The sequence below is a fragment of the Chrysemys picta genome, chromosome 1, assembly GCF_011386835.1.
Source record: "Chrysemys picta bellii isolate R12L10 chromosome 1, ASM1138683v2, whole genome shotgun sequence".
NCBI lineage: Eukaryota > Metazoa > Chordata > Testudines > Emydidae > Chrysemys > Chrysemys picta.
This window is the reverse complement of record NC_088791.1, coordinates 84,127,987-84,146,621: the sequence shown is the minus strand read 5'-3', so window position 1 is coordinate 84,146,621 and position 18,635 is coordinate 84,127,987. Positions and strand designations below refer to the sequence as shown.

Sequence of the window (18,635 nt, the reverse complement as noted above, 5' to 3'; positions counted from 1 at the left end):
CACAGAGGAAAAAGAAGAAGTGCTGAAATGGGGATTTTCTTATGCCTTGAAATAAATAGTAGCATAAAGTATTCCATGTGGTTCCTCCCCTCTCTCCTAATCTGTTCCTGTTTAGATAACAGCATCAGTTGTGCAGTGTCTAATACTTCATTATTATTATTACTTCATTTACTATCTGCAGCTATTCAAGTTGTTGATGTAGAAGTCAGCAATTTTTTCTTTCTAGCTATGGTACAGTAAATCTGACTAGGTAACATTGTGGGGGGAAAGGGATAATCTGAGACTATATTTTTTTCCCTTAAACTACGTACTTCAAGTATTTGAGCACAAAGATAGATGAATGTAACATACATTTTATGCAATTGTGCAATTACAACTGTTTGTAATGAGGTAGATTTCACCTGACAGATAACACGTTATAAAATCCTAGTGTAAACAGGATAAATTGTAGTTTACCTCAGTATAGCTACTGCAGGTGATCCCTGGGCTGCCCCTTTGGGGCCACAGTTCAGCCAGGGACTTAAACACGTGCCCAGCTGTAAGCATGTGAGAAGTCCCATTGACATACACGTATGCATGTACATTAGTACTTTGCTGAATTAGGGCCGTAGCTCAGGAAAGGGTGAGGTATTTATCACCAAAACGCTAAGGTGGAATTTCTTTGAATTCCATGGCTGCGTATTTGTTGTTTTTCATAAGGTTAAAATGCTTCTGTTTTTTCATCATTCACATAACGCAAAAGTCGTCCTCTTATTGATGTGATCACATGTGACTGTCAGATTGATAGTAAATACACGTGTATATTGTCTGCTGCTTTCAAGGCATTTACAGAAATGCTATTATATTCAAATATCAATTGTGCAATATTTTATAGGCTCTTACAGATTTGTTTGTGTTTAATCTAAGGACAAAATGCTACATTCACTTACTAAAAAGGTTGCAGAAGTGTACAGAGTTAGTGTTGGAGAAGTAGACACATCAAGCATTAACTCCATTCAGATGTTGAGGAGAATAGAGAATCGAATTGAAGAACTGTGTGAATTGTTGGAGTCAGTTCCAAAAGAAAATATTGAAGCAATTGAGAAAAGTAAGATGAAAGAAAGAAGACAAAGGTAAAGTGAATGTTCAATATGTATAAAATGAGCAAGCTCTTTCCTGATTTGTATTCTGAACAATCTTTGTGGGCTTAGAGCATTTAACTAACAATATTGGTCTTAATCTTGCAAAATGTGGAAGTTCTGACAACAAATGTGTCTGTATATTTTAGATGTGCATAAATTAGATGTTTACCTACATAGCATCACATTAGGGGCAGCATAATGTTTTGTACTTAAGATAGTAAAATAACTGCACATGCCTTCCTAGTGCCCTTTGGTGTGTTCAGCATCAGACATCTAGAGCCTAGTTTTCACTACTCCCACCCAAAAAGGCAGGTTCTTTACTTGAGGTAAAACTGTAGTGAAAACAAGGCAGTTGGTAGTTTTCACATGCATTAGCAAGTTGATTTAAAGACTAGGCTCCCCATTCTATAAGTTGTTTTGTATTCACTAGCATTTTACCTTGAGTTAAGAACATGCATTTATTTTGTAGTGAAAACAAGGCCTGTGAGATGCTTCCAAGCACTGAATTGTGTTTCCCTCAGTAATACAATATATCGTCCCTAGGCTTGGTTATAATCAATAAATTTTAGCAATGGTCGATTTCTCACTGCACTCAGAAAAACTACTATAAGGAAAAAGACCGGCATTCATAACTGGGGATGGGATTTTCAAAAACACTCAGTGTTGCCCTAAGTCCCATAGAAATCAGTGCTAAAATTTCCACTAGGCCAATGCTGAGTGATTTTGAAAATCTTCCCCAAAACTTTGAAAGGTTTAAAAGCTGATCTATCTGTAGGTAACCACTACACTCTTTCTTTTGTTGTTAATCCATATATTATGATTTTATTTCCAAATTCGTAATGAATCTGCTTCTCTCATAGGTGCCAACTTTCTAATGTGTCTGGAGGTGCTTCACCCCCAGCTCTGCCCCAAGCCCTGCCCCCACTCCACCCCTTCCTCCAAGGCCCCACCCCCGTCTCAACTCTTTCCTCTTCCTCCCCCCCTGCATGCCGTACCCTTGGTCCTCCCCCTCCCTCCAAAGCCTCCTGCACACTGCAAAACAGCTGATCGCGGGAGGCGCAGGGAGGGAGGGGAAGGTACTGATCAGCAGAGCCTGCTGGTGGGAGGCCGGGAAATAATTGCCACCCTGGCCCCGCCCCGACTCCGCCCTTTTCCCGCCCCCATTCCAGTCCCCTCCCCAAAGTCCCTGCCCCAACTCTGTCCCCTCCCTTCCCCTATTGGATCCCTTCCCCAAATCCTCGCCCCCGGCCCCACCTCTTCCCCCAGCGCGTGTTCCCCCTCCTCCCCCCTCCCTCCCTGCCCCGTGAAACAGCTGTTTTGCGGCGCAAGCGCTGGGAGGGGAGAGAAACAGGACACCGCGGCGCACTTGCAGAGGAGGCGGAGTTGAGCTGGAGCAGAGGGGCGGGGCGCGGAGGGGAGCTTCCACCCCTGAAAATTTGCTGCCCTAGGCCTAGGCCTTCTTGGCCTAGGCAATAATACGGCGCTGGATGGGGGGCTGCCAGTGAGAGCTTAGCACCCTCCATTTTTTCCCCATGGGTGCTCCAGCGCACCCAGGGAGTCGGTGCCTATGGCTTCTATAGTTCGAAATCGTGGCCTCTCTTGCCTGGTGCTGCAAGGGAGTAAGGGGGCATAAGATGTCACTGTAGCGTTTCAGTGTAGACACTACCTACACAGACAGGAGGGCTCCTTCTTTCAACATAGGTATTCCTCCTCCCTGAGAGGGGGGTAGCTAGCTTGATGGAAGAATTCTTTTGTCTACCTAGTGCTGTCTACACGGGGAATTAGGTCGGCTTAACTACGCCGTTCAGGGGGTGTGGAATTTTCACACCCCTGACTGATGTAGTTAAACCCAACTAGTTTTCTAGTATAGACCAGGCCTCTGTCTCTGGTGCTTGCTCCCAGATTGCAGCATGGAGAAGAGGACAGTCTCTGCAGAGCTGCTATATCCCACCCCCGTGCAGGTGGGTGAGGAGTGGGCTCAGTCCCACCCGTCATCTCTCAAGGCACTGGCTAGGATAGCTACACTGGCATGCTGGAGGAAAGATGCTAGGTAAAGGTTATTGTTTTGCTGCCCATGAAGCAGCTTGGGAAGCAGATTGTGATTCTGAGAGTCACAATCTGTTTTCCAGTCTCCCCCCCCTTTTAAACAGGAACTTCACCCTATTAGGAGCATCATATTATGCCAAATTGTAAGTTCTCAGTTGATTCATCCTTAGTTCTCCTTTACATAATAGGAATAAATGTTCCGATTTCCTCCTCCAGCTCTCTCTGGCTGCTCCCTTCAGTCCTTTCTGCTCAGGGCTCCAAGTTTTTTGCCGCCCCAAGCAAAAAAAATTTCCCGTGCCCCCCCACCCCATTCCAACCCCTTCCCCAAATGGCAGGCCCTGCCTCCTCCCCTGGGCACGCCGCATTTCCCCTCCTACTCCTCCCTCCCAGGCTTGCTGCAAAACAGCTGATTCACGCGGTAAGCCTGGGAGGGAGGGGGGAGAAGCGGAGTGGCTGCGTGCTCTGCCCCCCCCCCCCCGGGTTACTTCCTGCGGCCCTCCCCGCACCCTCCACCACCACAGCTCACCTCCGCTCAGGGCCGCCTCCCGGCTTTTTGCGCCCCAAGCAGGAAAAAAAAAAAAGGAGTCGGAGTGCTGCCCCTTGGAAAGTGCCACTCTAAGCACATGCTTGGAGCACTGGTGCCTAGAGCCGGCCCTGTTTCTGCTTACAAGTCCTTTTGTTTCTTACCCACTTTTAAGCTTTGCGTTGTTTACTATGCTGCCTGCCCCTTAGTTTGGAACAATATTCAAGTTCCTCTACTATGAGACTCCCCCTCTATCCCTTCCAGTCCATTTCTTCCAAGAATTTCCTTGTTATCTCCAACACGCTCCCCTTGCTCTTTCTTGAACTGCATCCCTTGACTTGCTTCTGTGTCTTGTCGGTCTAAGCCTGGAAGCCCTGTGGATTAGGCAATGTCCTGCTGTGAAAATGTACCATTCTATGTGATTTTTAATAACCATATTGTAGAAAGATTATCATATATGCACAAATAAGTGATGATTCCCCAATAAAAATTGATGGCATGCCTCCCCCCGGACACACACACTTTTTTCCCCTTCCAACTGGCAGCATTGTGAAGTGTGGGTATGGCATAAGTTGTCTAGATCCCACACCCTAATATACTCTGTTATATGTCACCGATGGAAATGCTATATTTATGTCTCTCTATAATTCATGAACTTTTTATTGCCATAAATACGTGTATCATCAGCTTTCTCAGGGCAGAGACTGTCTCTTTTTGTGTTTTGTACAGTGCCTACGACAGTGGGGTCCTGGTCCACTAGGCACTATTGCAATACAAATAATAATGATAATAATAATCCAAACTCCTAGATTTTTCATTTGCATCTCCTATTTAGCTAATAGACAAAAACAAAACAAAATCAAACAATCCGTCTTAGACAACTGCCTAGTGACACCACAGCTGCAGAGATGCTGACATGCACATTATTCCATCTCAAGTCAGCATTCAATTCTGCTTTAATTTTTCCCTTCAGAACCACCCTTTTTGATCACATATGACAGCATACTAGTGTTTTGTGCTGATTCTACCACTTTTGCTCTAATAGATGCTCCTCCAGTACAAATGCAGATGGTATGGGGGAGCTGGAGATTCACCTTTTCTTTTAGAGGAGAGGCATATACCAGCAGATCTTCAGCTATGTGGGAAGGCAGATGACAGCACCTTCAGACATAAATAAAGCCAACATTCTGAGAAGCACAGCATGGGCAGTGGCAGATTAGCCACAGGGCCTGGGCCCAGGGGCCCCAGCCAACTAGGGCCCTCCCTGCTTCTGCTGCCTGCGGATGGGCAGGGGAAGCCCGCCGACCTCCTCCCCGGCAGAAGCCGCAGGGTAGCAAGCGAAGCCCCCGTGCCCGAACCCACTCTCTGGCAGAAGCGCCAGGTGGGCGGGGCAGGAGAAGCCCCAGTGCCCCAACCCTGGTCCCCTGCAGAAGTGTAGAGGGTGGCAGGGGACGCCCCAGCACCTGCACCCCTGCTGCAGCCCTGGGACTGGAGGGGCTCTCACTCCCTGCTATGGCCCTGGGGCCATGGCATGGGGACAGAGTTTCTCCGGTCTTGGGGTGCAGTGGGGGAAGGGCAGAAAAGAGCAAACAGGTTGTGGGATGGGTGGAATGGGAGAGAGGCCCTGGGTGAAACAGGGGCTGGGTCCCGGGGAGGAGTCAGAAAGGGGTGGGGCTGTGGGTGGGGCCACAGGCAGAAGGGGCAGAACAGGGGCAGGACCACAGACAGAAGAGGTGGGGAGGGGCCCCACACTTGCTCTGGCCCAGGGCCCCCGGAAACCTTAATCCACCTCTGATCATGGGATATGAAGGACTTGTATGGTGTCTAATGTCAACCAGTGGATGTGTAATCTATTGGGTTTAGCAAACTGAGATGTTTTTACTTTTATTAAATGGACAAAAATGTATGACTTGATGGGCAATCTAGTCCTAGAACAATAGAGAGAAACAACCAGGGAAGTCGCTAAGGGCTTGATACTGCTCCATTGAAGTCAATCAGAGTAGGGAGCAGACCCTAACCCATGTGTTATAGTGATCATGTAACAGAGGAACACCATCAGGTTATAGTCGTTAACAATGCACTATAGTTCAACTTTTTGCCCCATTGTACGTGGGAGTGCCTGGTTGGTCCTCAATAGCCTGCTATTAGTTATCTGGAGGTATTATATTTGTACAGCTATGCGCCAATGGAAACAAATGGATTGGGCAATTTTTTCTTCCTGTTTTTCCTGTTACTTGTTTTTTAAACGAATAGAGTTAGCGGGACAGCGTGTGATATGCTAATAATGCCAGTGAGATAGTATCGAGTTGGAGTTCTCAGGGGAGCAAACATCTTGCCAAATGCTGCCTTCTATATTTCAAAGCTGAGTTTACCACAGGTCAGAAAAACAGTTCATTTAATGTGATATCACACACGTGTTTTTTAAAAACCATAAAATAAATCGTTTAATGTACAAAACCCCTCAGAAATATTTATTTTAATACAACACTGATCTCATAAAAGGCCCCAATTATATTTTTATGTTCTAAGCATTTCTGGAATTATTTTTTCTACTTTTGGTGCAGTAACAGATCTACACTTTTTTTGTTATATGATAAAAATGCTTTTGTTTTATGTTAGGGAAGTGAAATCATGAGTTAAATATTTATACTGTGGTATATTGGAATATCATAGTTGACATTTTTGTATGAATATTACAATAAAAATACAAGTAGCTAAAAGGTTTTTATTTTCTGTCAATACACCAGATGTATCTTGAAACAAGGTCACATTTAAATGTTTCAGGACTATGAGTTGCTTTTAGATGATCTATTACAAAAACAACAAAGCGGAGATAGGGCTACTCCCCAGCTGCCTGGCACCGGATGTCTATTCTGGAACACCAACAGCCCATTTAAAATTAGGGAGTGTCAACCATGTTCAAAACATCACACATAAAAACACAGTTTGGCTTTTCCAAATAACAGCAGATTTTTCTTTGCAGCTGGAAGTGTCCTTCAAGTCCCAATGCTCCCACTTGTTCTACACTGCCATAGAGTCCCTGGTGCACTAAATTTTCTTCTAGCAGAAGACAAATGCTATTTCTACCTTTAGCATGCATCAGACCTCTCAGCCCAAGAGGAAGGGATTCAGAGGAGATATGCTCCTTGCCATGAATCAGCAGGAGAACTGACTTTGAAAGGCAGAGATTCTTTTCCTGATGAGAGGGGCTGAGCATGTTACCTTTGCTGTATTACTTTCACAGAAGCAAGGGACTAAGGCCCTGCTGATTCTGCCAACACACACACATGAGTAGTCCCATTTTGTTGAGAAACTAGCTACATAGATTTCAAGCCTGGAAGGGACCATTGTCATAATCTAGTCTGACCTCCTATAACACAGGCCATAGAACTTCCCCAAAATAATTCCTAGAGCAGATCTTTTAGAAAAACATCCAATCTTGATTTTAAAATGATCAGTGAGAGACTCCACCATGACACCTTGGTAAATTGTTCCAATGGTAAATCTCATTGTTAAAAATGCACGTCTTATTTCCAGTCTGCATTTGTCTAGCTTCAACTTCCAGCCCTTGGATCATGTTATACCTTTATCTGCTAGATTGAAGAGCCCATTATTAACTATTTGTTTTCCATTCAGGTACATATGGATTGTAATCAAATCACCCCTTAACCTTCTCTTTGTTAAGCTAACAGATTGAGCTCCTTGAGTCTATTTCTGTAATGTAAGGCATGATTTTTAATCCTTTAAGCATTCTCAGGGCTCTTCTCTGAGCCTTCTCCAATTTTTCAACATCCTTCTTAAAATGTGGACACCAGAACAAGACATAGTATTTGTGTAGCAATCACAGCAGTGCTAATTGCATTGACTTAGGGTGTGGGATAATATGACAATTAATAAAGCTTCTGCTATTGTGTGACACCACAAGATGCCATAAGGCAGTAGCTATCTGGGAAAAGAAAAGAAACTGGCATCTGTTTTAGCTGAATTCCAAAGTTAAATAAATGTCAAGGCAGTTACAGCGAGCTTTGTCCTTGTGTTAAATTACCCAGCAAAAACAGAGATAAAAGACCTGGCAGGCATATTATGTTCCTGCCTTGACAATCACGTTTGGTCACCAAAAAATTATTACAAATTTAAGGAGTTTTGTATGAAAGTTCAGAACAAACGTATCTGATGTAATGCAGGTAGTTTACCTCCAGTAGCTCATTTTCTTACTGTGATAATTTTTTCGAATGGTTTCAATTCTTTCAAAAGTTGGTTTGCTCTTTTGAGGAGAGAGGTTGCATGATCATTCCTGGTAATTTAAGAACTTCTTCATAGGACATGCATAGGGGTTTGCAGGATCAGAGCTTAAATGTGGGGCTAGAGCTTTGATTCTCTACATGGCAGCCTGTTGTGAAGTGAGTAAACTTGAGTTCATGGGTTTGTTTGTTTTAGCAATAATTAAGGATTCCACTACATTGTTGCAAAGTCACCATTTTGTTTTTAAGTGACACTTTTGCATTAACAGTATGGTGTGATGTCTAATATAGTGAATAGTTGTACTGTACTGCCCCCTTATGGGATTTATCAGCATATGAGATACTTAAATAGTACTGTATACAAAACTTTTTGTGCATTAGCTACATTAGTGACCAGAATTTTGTAAAGCCTCTTTGTTTTCTCCTAATATCGTACATTTGGTAAGTTACAGTTTGCAGTCTACTGTACACCCACCACAGAAAAGAATAAATAAAGCGCACAGCATCAAGAGTATGCCTGGGGAAAAAAGGAGAGTAATGTAGCTGGAAGGCCATTCTTTATTCTGAGTCATTACTAAACTAATACCCCAGCATGATGTGAAGGGACAGATTGTACTTTTGGATGGATGTGCCATCTTTCAGAGAAGACATAAAACCACACACCTGAGCACACGCATTAAGATTTTGTAGCCCTTTTTGAAGAGATGAAAAAAGTTAGCTAGTTCTGACCAAAGCCCAATTTGGGTAACTATATTGTATCTGCCTCCTGCCTTCCCATCCCCTTCCGACATACCTTGCAGTTTCAAGAGGATATGTTAGTATTTGCTTCCTGTTCTAACCTAAATAATGTCACTGTGCCCTGTGAAACTGCTACCACGTTCCATCCTAGAAGCGGATAAAATGATTTCAGCAATAGTTCCTAAAGTATTTGGAACCTATTAGTTATACACATGTATAGTCATTTCTGGGGTAGAATATGGCAGCTATCGAACGGTGCAGTACTTAAGTTCCTTTTGAAATGTCAGTGTGATTACTCATGCTCGGATTTGGATAGGTCAGTGTTTGGCTAATTTCTGTTTTGCAAAAAAGTCCCATGAGAATGTTAAGGTCCCCACGGATTGTGGTCATGCATTATGTCTCCAAAAGCAGCAATTCCAGCAGCACAATACCCCTTCTCACCAGTCTGTGGCGTTAGTTCAATTTAGATGGAGAGAGAGAGGAGTGTCTCATCCTGTCAAAACACTTTCTATGTCATGCAGTTGTTGTTTAGAAGTGTCCCATCTGAGTGCTGATTAGGACCAACATCACATAGCTTGTGAGAGATGATGTAATCACAGCACAAGAGGGTATGGTTTAAAAAAAAAAGTCTTAAAGAGAAAAAATTTTTTAAAGGCAACGACTGCCTTATGTGGAAATAACATCATGGTACCCTTTGCTTCTCCGCTGCTCTGCAAGTTAGACATGATGCCCTTTTATAAGAAATAAGCTTTGCTTCCATCAAATTCCTGGACAGCTAATCCCATGTGGTATCTGAAACAGTAATATTACTCTAGTAAAAAAACAAGAAGCTATATCGGATCCCAGATTATTTTAAAAAAATTCTAATCTGCAAGCCTGCCCCACTTCATTCTCCTTAGTCATTTTGCTGGTAGTTCAGGAAAACATCTTCCTTGAACCAAGATAATTAACTACTGTTTCAAAACTACTGTTTGTTGCCTCCAAAATTAAATTTAAAGAAGCAAAAAGAGTTTGTGTTACAGTTTCAGACCTTTTTGTTCCTATTAATACCTTATGAGTCACTAGCAAATTTCATTTTTCGCCATTGCAGGTTACGTGAAGAAAAAAAGAAACAAGAAACAAAACTTCAGGAAGAACGACTGCAGTGTTCTCTGAAAAGAGCAACTGCAGCACCAAAGAAGAAGGTTTGCATTTAGTTTATTTTTTCTGAAAAGTCTGAGACCATGTGTATTTTTCTTAATAAAAATCCTGTCCCTTTATAGCACTTTTAAAGTTAAATATTAGGATTAGCTTTACTTTTCCTATGCAGGAGAGAAATTTGCATGTAGTTATGACTAAAACATAAAACACCACTGATCATTAGCCTATTCTTAAATAAATTTACAAAATTTGCAGTAGTACTAGATCACTAAAAATAGTTAATCCACTGTCATTTTTTATTTGACATCAGACAGGCCTTTTTGAATAAGCGCTAACTAGTATTTGGTGAAAACTCAATTATAAAGCACTAAAATATGCAAGCAGCCAATTAGTGGATTAACTGAAAATATCTAGCCCTTATTTTGAATAGTAACTAATTGAATATTTCAGTAAAGTAGTACTTGAAAGTGGTTGAGGGAAGTTTAAGGTATAATCCAGTTCAAGGTCCTTTTATTTAATTAAGAGGTCACATCATTAGCAGTTAGAAATCAGGAGAGAATTCACATTTCAAGAGGGTGATACTTGAACTGTTTCCATGGCCTCAACTGCAATATATAAAATGTACAATATACTATCTTGTTAATAGTTTCTGGATGCTAGTACTACTCTGCATTCTGCTAGCATCATTACTCAAACTGAGTAGGCCTGTAAATGTAGAATGAGTTGTGCATCTGTTCATTTACAGTCAAAAAACAGTGTAAAATCAGAAAACTGAGTGAACATTATCACCCCAACCTTATTTCTTCCCTGACTGTATATATTAAGATACATCTTAATTATATAATGAAGCAAATGCAGTAACACTAATTACACATCTAAGATTATATAAGTAATTAATTTTCACTTTGTTATACAGTGTCCCATTGTCAGGGTTGTGTGAGAATTTAATGTGACCCTCTATTAATATGTAAAAACCTGGGCAGTTTCCAGATTGTCTGATTTTATCTCAACCTCAGAGGGACACAATTTGAAGCATAGTCTTGTTTTTTAAATTAGGCAGATGTAATAGCTGTGAGTGCTCGACTTATGCTGGGGTATTGCAGGCATGTTTTTCTATTTTGAAAAATGAGTTTCATGGGCAAACTAAGGTACTGCAAATGCTTGTGTACATGGGTAACACCCACAGGTAAAATGATGCATGTGTGTGTTGGTAAGATCCAGCCTTAATTGATTATGACAGAAGCAGTGCAAGTTATTAGAGTAAACTGAAGAACAGGTAATTTCTAATGTTTCAGTGAGTTGTTTTAGGTGGCATATAATAAAAGTAGGTAAAACTTTCAGACATATGATAGTTAAAGCTGGGTGTTTTTAGTCTTTTAGAGTGTAGATTAATACAAGTTTTGAAAAGTGACGGTGGTAGTTTCCAATTTCTCTCTGTTCTCGATCTCTAATCTTGGTAACAGCAGTACTGTCAGGCCTGCTGACAAACTAGAATTGGGAGGTGATTCTTCCAGAGTGGGGAAAGGAAGCCTTTCCATAGCCTCAGGCTGGGACCCATGCTAAGAAATGATCATTAATGCATATGTAAATGGTAGAATAAAAGGCAGCATACTGCCATATCAAAGAGAAGGTAGTAAGTGCCACGGGAAGGAGCCATCCCAGCACTAAGCCACTCAAGATTCTCATTCCCGTGCAACTAGCTGGTGCTTATAGCTTGTTATGTGCTCCAGTTTCTGACAGTCTGTGCATTCTCACACCCTCCTCTCCTCTGCTAATTCTTGTTCATACTCCAATAACACCCCCAGCAGTTTAGTTCTGGTTTGTACTTTGCGATTCTGAACTAAATCCATAGGGGTTTACACTCTTAGATGTAATGTGCCATCACAGCCTCAGAAGGGTTATGGTCTTTAGCTGTGGTAACAGCAAAGCAGCTGTGAACTTCAGCCCAGATGTGCATCTGGGCTGAGGACTTTTTTTTTTTTTTTTTAAATAAACGAAACCCCAACCATCAACTAACAGTTTTATTCTTTTTAAATTTTTAAGTCTAGTTATATTCTTAAGCAAGAATCTGCATATTATAAACCAGACTAAGGCTAAGCTGTGCCAGACCTACGCATAGCCAGGAGACCTGGGGAGAGAACCTCACCTGCTGTAAATTGTCATAGCTCCATTGACTTCAATGGAACTATGCAAATGTACAACAGCTGAGGATTATCTCCATTGTGTCACCATCCAGCCACTGAGGCCATATTTTCTCTATAGGTAATACAGCAGCCAAACTTCAGGAGGCTTTGACTACTTCAGGCCAAAATGACTCTTGGAATCATTGGGGCATAATGCAACTCCACACCCAGCACAGAGCTGTGGAAGTATTTCACAATGCAGCCCTATATAGTCTATTAATAGAATTTATGATAAAAATATGAGTCTCCATAGATGTATACGTTTGTGTTCAACATTTTCCTTTTCCAACATTTCAGATGGGAAGAAAACTGGTATTTCGCTCACAGCCTCCAGAGATTAGACGGGAGGAGGTGTGCCTGAAAGAGATCAACACAAAAATGCAAGACGACATATTTTTCACTTGAGTTTAAAAGTAGTTGTACCTTCTTAAAGGCGGTGTTACAGTGTTGTAGGTCTATCTTCCTACTTAGTTCATCTAGAGCAAAAGATTAATATTCTGTACTGTAGTTTAACAGAACTTACAAACAAAGAGGAGTTATCACTAACATGCAGGGATCCTTAGTGTAAGTAGTCAACCTACTTTGTACATCAGATGTGAAAAAGCCCAGAATGTCTTCACTGATCATTCTGTTACACCAGTACCCTTATCAGCAGAGAAAAATGCCATTCCCACAATTCCTTCAGTACACTCCAGTGTAGTCAGCTTAGAAAGACAGCTGTTTGCAACAGTAAAAAAAATCCTCATGGACTTTTGAGCTGCTCTATAATATGACTGCAGTGCAATGAAAGAGATAGGACACCCTTTGTTACATAAAATGATATGCCACAATCCTGTTGATATGCACAACTTTAAAGATAAAGTTTACCATGGGAAGCCACTTAGATGCAAGAGTTCATCTTTAAGAATAGAATAAATAATAATAGTAATACATATTAGTATTTTAAATGTCATTTCATCCCATCAACTATGTAATCTTATTTCAGTTTCAGACTGAAAGATTTCCTCTAGCATTAATCTTGCAACAACCCTTAAAAAGTTTGACTTTAAATTAAATGGGTTTATATAGTTCAAAGTTTCCCTCTGTACGATAATACACTAAACAAACAAGATATGAATTTTATAGAAATTTGTACAGTAAAACTTGACTCCTTAACAAAAGTTGTGAAAAACTGATCTTTATTTTCCAGAAATATACAAACTTATTCTCTCATTTCTCCATCTTCTTCTTCTTCTTCTACTCCTCTGATGTACAGGACGTTGTTACATCTGTAAATAAAACCAGAAGTTCTCTTAATTTTAAACGTTTTTGTTGATTTTCCCCAGATGAACACTAGCTTTTAACTAAGTTACGTGTTTTCCAAATTCAACTTGGACCAACTACTTAAAAAACCTCCAAACATCAAGTTTATCAGGCCAACCAATTAACATATATTGATGGTGATCCCACAGTCTAAGGGCTTTTCAGATGGTTCATTTTGTAGCTGTCCATTATAACAGAGAAAATAAGTTATTAAAAGAATGACATTCACTGTACACGGACTAATTTATTTTTAGGCCCATATCCTATAAACTTATGCCCATGCTTAACTTCAAGCACATTAGTGTTTGCAGGAGCCAGGCCTTAATATATATGTAATAGTTTATTAATCCTCTGTTGACATTCCTCCCCCTCATACACACACATATTGAGGTCTCTGCCACCTGCTGATACCTCTCCCTATTTAGAGGCCCTTCATTTCTGTGAAACTGTTCAGTGCCTATTTAACTTCCTGAATAGGCATGAGATTTTCCTCAGCTATTGACAAGAGATTCATATACATATCCAGTAAGAATCCAGAGAACTAATGAAAGACATCATTACAAAAGTAGAAATTATGAAACATTTGTGTATTTTAGTATTACTTTCCTCCTCCCCCAATAAAGGGTTACACTAAAAACGATATTAACAAAGTGTTGTCTGGGACCGTTTAGCATAGAAATGGATACTACAATTAATGTCTTTAACATTGCAAGTTTTCAGATTGTTATAGGCTGAGCATTAGGAGTTGAACAGTTATGTCCATTTACATAGCAGACATAATACATTTGTAGCTTATGAAATACTCTAATTTGATAATTACCTTATCAAAACTTCACCAAGGTGTCCTGACAATGCACCATCTATGTATTCTTCTGTGTTTGCAAGCTTTTAGAAAAGGAAGAAAATATTAGCACAACTGTTTGAAGAAAATTCTCAGCCAGCAATCAGTAAACTATTGTAAGGCTAAAGTCACTCTACAAGGGTTAATGGGCCCTTTTGGAGACTGGGTCTGTTCAATAGTAACTTGTACCTCATTAGAGTGCTTCATTTTATTATGCATGTAGCTTATTATGTTTCACTTTTCATTTAAGAATTTGACCAGAAGTGTGTAATATACAGCTAAGTATTGTCTATTGCTTTAGAACTATTGCTTTTAAACTTCCTGTAAGTGTACTTTTGAGGAAATTAAAAACAAACATATGTTTGCCATCAGGCATCAAAGCAGTAATTACTCCTACTAATAATCAGCTCTTGTATAGCCTTTTTAATCAGTTCTCAATCCAATCTTACCTTCATCTTGGACAAGGCTGCTGCTCCGTTGCACTGCAGGAGTGGGTAGCTCCGCACAGGGCTAAGCAAGAGCAGGAGCAGTGGGCTCCCTGCCTACCTGTCAGAGGACTTATTTGATACCAGGCAAGTCACTCCCCCGTTATGAGCTCCCCTGAATAACCCTGTCCCGCCCACCACCTGTGGGACCCCCATCCCCGCTGAACAACCATGACACACAGACACCCCCACCCACCTCTGGGTCCCCTCTGAACCCTGATACACACCCAGCTTTGACCCTCCCCCCACCCGCTCTGGGGCCCCCAGTCCCTCCCGAACTGCCCCCCACCCCACCCCGCAGCCCTTGGGGCCTCCCGGGTGCGGCCGCGTCCCGGCTCCCACTGACCTGCATGTTCATGTAGCCGTCGACAGACACCAGGTAGCCCTTGTACTCCATCCCCCACTTCAGCTTCACCATCACCGGCTTCCCCGTCAGCCCGTTCAGGAAGGGCTTGGGGTTCAGGGGCAAGCTCTGCGGGGCGCAACGTCACCACAACAGCGGGGTCAGGGCGAGGGGCCCGGCTCCCGAACAGCCCCCAACCCCGTTACCTACCACCCCTCACCTCCCCCGCCCCAGGGCGGCCCCGTTAACACCCCCAACCCTCCCCCTCGCGGCAGCGCCCCCCTCACCATGGTAACGCGGCCTGGCACAAGGCAGCGGTAAAACCAAAAATTACTCGCAGGGCCGCACGTGTGCCCGCTGGAGTCTAAAAGAAAAGCAGGAAGTGACGTCCGTGCCTCCACTTCCGGGAGGGCGCCCTGACCTTTCGCCTTTTCCCTGCCCACGAAAGCCTGAGTCCCATTGGGCACGGGGGCTAGCGCGCGAACGGAAAAGCCGGGCGCTGAGTGGCGGGACCGGAGGCGATGACGCGGCCCTGGTGGAGACGGAAGCGTCGAAGGCCACGCCCTGTCCCCTGCGTTAGGGCGACCTGTAGCAGCTGGTTCCGTACCGTAATCCTGTGTGTGTATGTGGAGGCTGGAATTTGAACCTGCGCTTTCTTAGCGGTTTTATGATGGTGGCGGGGGAGACCGACTGTCCCCAAGGCCCAGGGAGGAGCCAAAGCACGTGGAGCCCATTGCAGGGTCAGGGCCTTTCCCTGCAAACTACTTGCCCTGGCCTGACCCATGCGCAGAACTGCGCCGTGCAATGCTGTGAATTTGATTATTTAATTCATAGACTTCCCTATGCCCCATTATGTCTCCAGTTCCCCCATGGCCAGAGCAGCCAAGTGCCTCACAAACTTTAAGGAATTTATTTTGCTCTCTTCGTTTTTGAAAACTACTCAACCGTTTGGCCTACAAATATTTCTAAATACATGATCAATTCATTCCTGAGCTGAGAATGAACCTGTTAAATTTGAGTAAAAAAATGTTTTTAAAAAACAAAAGCTCATTGCAGGATTGGGGCTAAAGGGGTCATTGCCACCTTCTTAGAACTTAATTTTTTATTTTTCTGGAAGACATCCGATTCACCAGTTGAAGTTGATCCAGGCAGTAAAAGATACTCCCTCGCCCCCATTGTCTCTGTAATAACCTGGGAATCATTGCTCATCTTAATTAGTTAGCCTCTTAAAGTTGGTAGGGCAACTCCCACCTTTTCATGTTCTCTGTATGTGTATATATATCTCCATACCATATGTTCCATTCTATGCATCCGATGAAGTGGGCTGTAGCCCATGAAAGCTTATGCTCAAATAAATTTGTTAGTCTCTAAGGTGCCACAAGTACTCCTGTTCTTTTTACTGGCAACAACAGGGTTACAAATCTGCAAACCAGATTCAGTCTCCTCCCAGAAATGAATGTAGTGTGAGTGTATATATTTATCCACAAGGTGGCAGTACTTAGCCTGCATTAGGCCTGTCTAGAGGTATATGTTGGAGCCTTCTGGTAAGAAACTCTGTTATGCTCTCTTTTCATATAAAGCCAGCTTTTTCCAGTTCCGTGTTTCTTGCAATATGTTGAAGTGGAGCAAAGCATAGTGAACTGGATTTCTTTTTAAAAGAGTAGTGTATAGGGTAGGATATTTTAATTAATATGGACATGGAATTATCAAAACTAAAACTGGAAAAAACCACTTAGCTCATCTAGTCTATGTCCCTGCCAGTGCATGATTGGAAGCTGCAGTATAGTTTTAAACCTCAAGCAATAGAACTACTACTACTTCTCTTGGCAATAGAATGCCCTTCCTGACTTGCTTACACTTAATGAACTTTAGCTGGGTTGCTGTAGTTATAACTCCTAACTCCCTTAAGCCCTAATAAATATTGTCTTTCTAACATTTAGTAATCCATGTGTTAGCATTGCAGTCTCATAGCAGGAGTTGACCAGACAAGAATTTCCGGTCCTTTTGAAACTGAGGCTACTGTACACAGTATGTATGATTTTTTTTCCTGCTTAATGCTCAATATATTCAACTCTGTGTGTAAAATGTGTATATTCAGTAAACAACTATACTTCCAAGCAGTGTCCACTCCTATGTATTTATATCCCCCCAAATAATTGGCAAATTCCTTCTGTCTCCATACTGTTCAAAGAAATAGTACTTCCCCTGATTAAATTATTAATGGGCCAAATCATGTGCCCTTCTCTGAGGCCACAGCAATAAGAATGACCATATTGGGTCAGACCAAAGGTGCGTCAAACCCAGCATTCTGTCCTGCGACAGTGGTCAATGCCAGGTGCCCCCAAGGGAACAAACAGAACAGGCAATCATCAAGTGATTTATCCCCTGTCACCCACTCCCAGCTAACAGAGGCTAGGGACACCATCCCTGCACATCCAGGCTAATAGCCATTGATGGACCTATCCTTCATGAATTTATCTAGTTCTTTTTTGAACCCTGTTATAGTCTTGGCCTTCACAACATCCTCTGGCAAGGAGTTCCACGGGTTGACTGTGCATAATGTGAAAAAATACTTCCTTTTGTTTGTTTTCAACCTGCTGCCTATTAATTTCATTTGGTAACCCCTAGTTCTGGTGTTACGAGAAGGAGTAAATAACACTTCATTATTTACTTTCTTCATACCAGTCATGATTTTATAGACCTCTATCATATCCCCCCCTTAGTCATCTCTTTTCCAAGCTAAGAAGTCCCAGTCTTACTAATCTCTCCTCATACAGCAGCCATTCCATACCCCTAATCATTTTTGTTGCCCTTTTCTGAACCTTTTCCAAGTCCAATATATCTTTTTTGAGATGGGGCGACCACATCTACACACAGTATTCAAGATGTGGGCATACCATGGATTTATATAGAGGCAATATGATATTTTCTGTCTTATTATATATCCCTTTTTTAATAATTCCCAATGTTCTGTTCGCTTTTTTGACTGCCACTGCACATTGAGTGGATGTTTTCAGAGAACTAGCCACAATGACTCCAAGATCTCTTTCTTGAGTGGTAAGAGTTAATTTAGACCTCATCATTTTATATGTGTAGTTGGGATTATGTTTTCCAATGTGCATTACTTTGCATTTATCAACATTGAATTTCATCTGCCATTTTGTTGCACAGTCATCCAGTTTTGTGAGATCCCTTTGTAGCTCTTCGCAGTCTGCCTGGGACTTAACTATCATAAGTAGTTTTGTATCATCTGCAAATTTTGCCACCTCACTGTTTACCCCATTTTCTATATCATTATGAATACGTTGAATAGGACTGGTCCCCGTACAGACCCCTGGGGGACACCACTATTATACCTCTCTCCATTCTGAAAACTGACCGTTTATTCCTACCCTTCATTTCCTATCTCTTAACCAGTTACCAATCCACAAGAGAACCTTCCCTCCTATCTCATGACTGCTTAAGAGCCTTTGGTGAGGGACCTTGTCAAAGGCTTTCTGAAAATCTAAGTACACTATATCCACTGGATCCCCCTTGTCCACATGCTTGTTGACCCCCTCAAAGAATTCTATGAGATTGGTGAGGCATGATTTCCCTTTACAAAAATCATGTTGACTATTCCCCAACAAATTATGTTCAGCTCTGTGTCTGAAACTATAGTAAAGAATAAAA

At 42.1% G+C, this 18,635-nt stretch overlaps 2 protein-coding genes across 2 annotated transcripts in view; one reads left to right on the top strand and one right to left on the bottom strand.

The window, feature by feature from the left end:
* Window positions 1–14,503, top strand: part of CCDC38 (coiled-coil domain containing 38) — a 57,001-nt gene extending 42,498 nt beyond the window's left edge. The window contains exons 14-16 of the mRNA XM_065560646.1: window positions 907–1,112; window positions 9,760–9,853; window positions 12,290–14,503. Coding sequence (XP_065416718.1) covers window positions 907–1,112; window positions 9,760–9,853; window positions 12,290–12,397 — 408 coding nt within the window. The 3' untranslated portion in view covers window positions 12,398–14,503. The remainder of the gene's footprint in view (window positions 1–906; window positions 1,113–9,759; window positions 9,854–12,289) is intronic.
* SNRPF (small nuclear ribonucleoprotein polypeptide F) lies at window positions 13,154–15,410 on the bottom strand. The gene is made up of 4 exons (XM_005306510.5): window positions 15,251–15,410; window positions 14,967–15,092; window positions 14,115–14,179; window positions 13,154–13,260 (listed from the first exon to the last, which is right to left on the bottom strand). Exons 1-4 carry the CDS (start codon window positions 15,251–15,253, stop codon window positions 13,194–13,196), a joined length of 261 nt encoding a protein of 86 aa, XP_005306567.1. The 5' UTR covers window positions 15,254–15,410; the 3' UTR covers window positions 13,154–13,193.
* Between the last annotated feature and the right edge of the window lie 3,225 nt (window positions 15,411–18,635).

Excerpts from the sequence above, each read along its gene's own strand:
- SNRPF (XM_005306510.5), bottom strand. Across the intron at positions 14,180-14,966 it reads ACGGCTACATGAACATGCAG|CTTGCAAACACAGAAGAATA; the intron begins GTCAGTGGGAGC and ends CTTTTCTAAAAG. Across the intron at positions 13,261-14,114 it reads CTTGGTGAAGTTTTGATAAG|ATGTAACAACGTCCTGTACA; the intron begins GTAATTATCAAA and ends TTTTATTTACAG.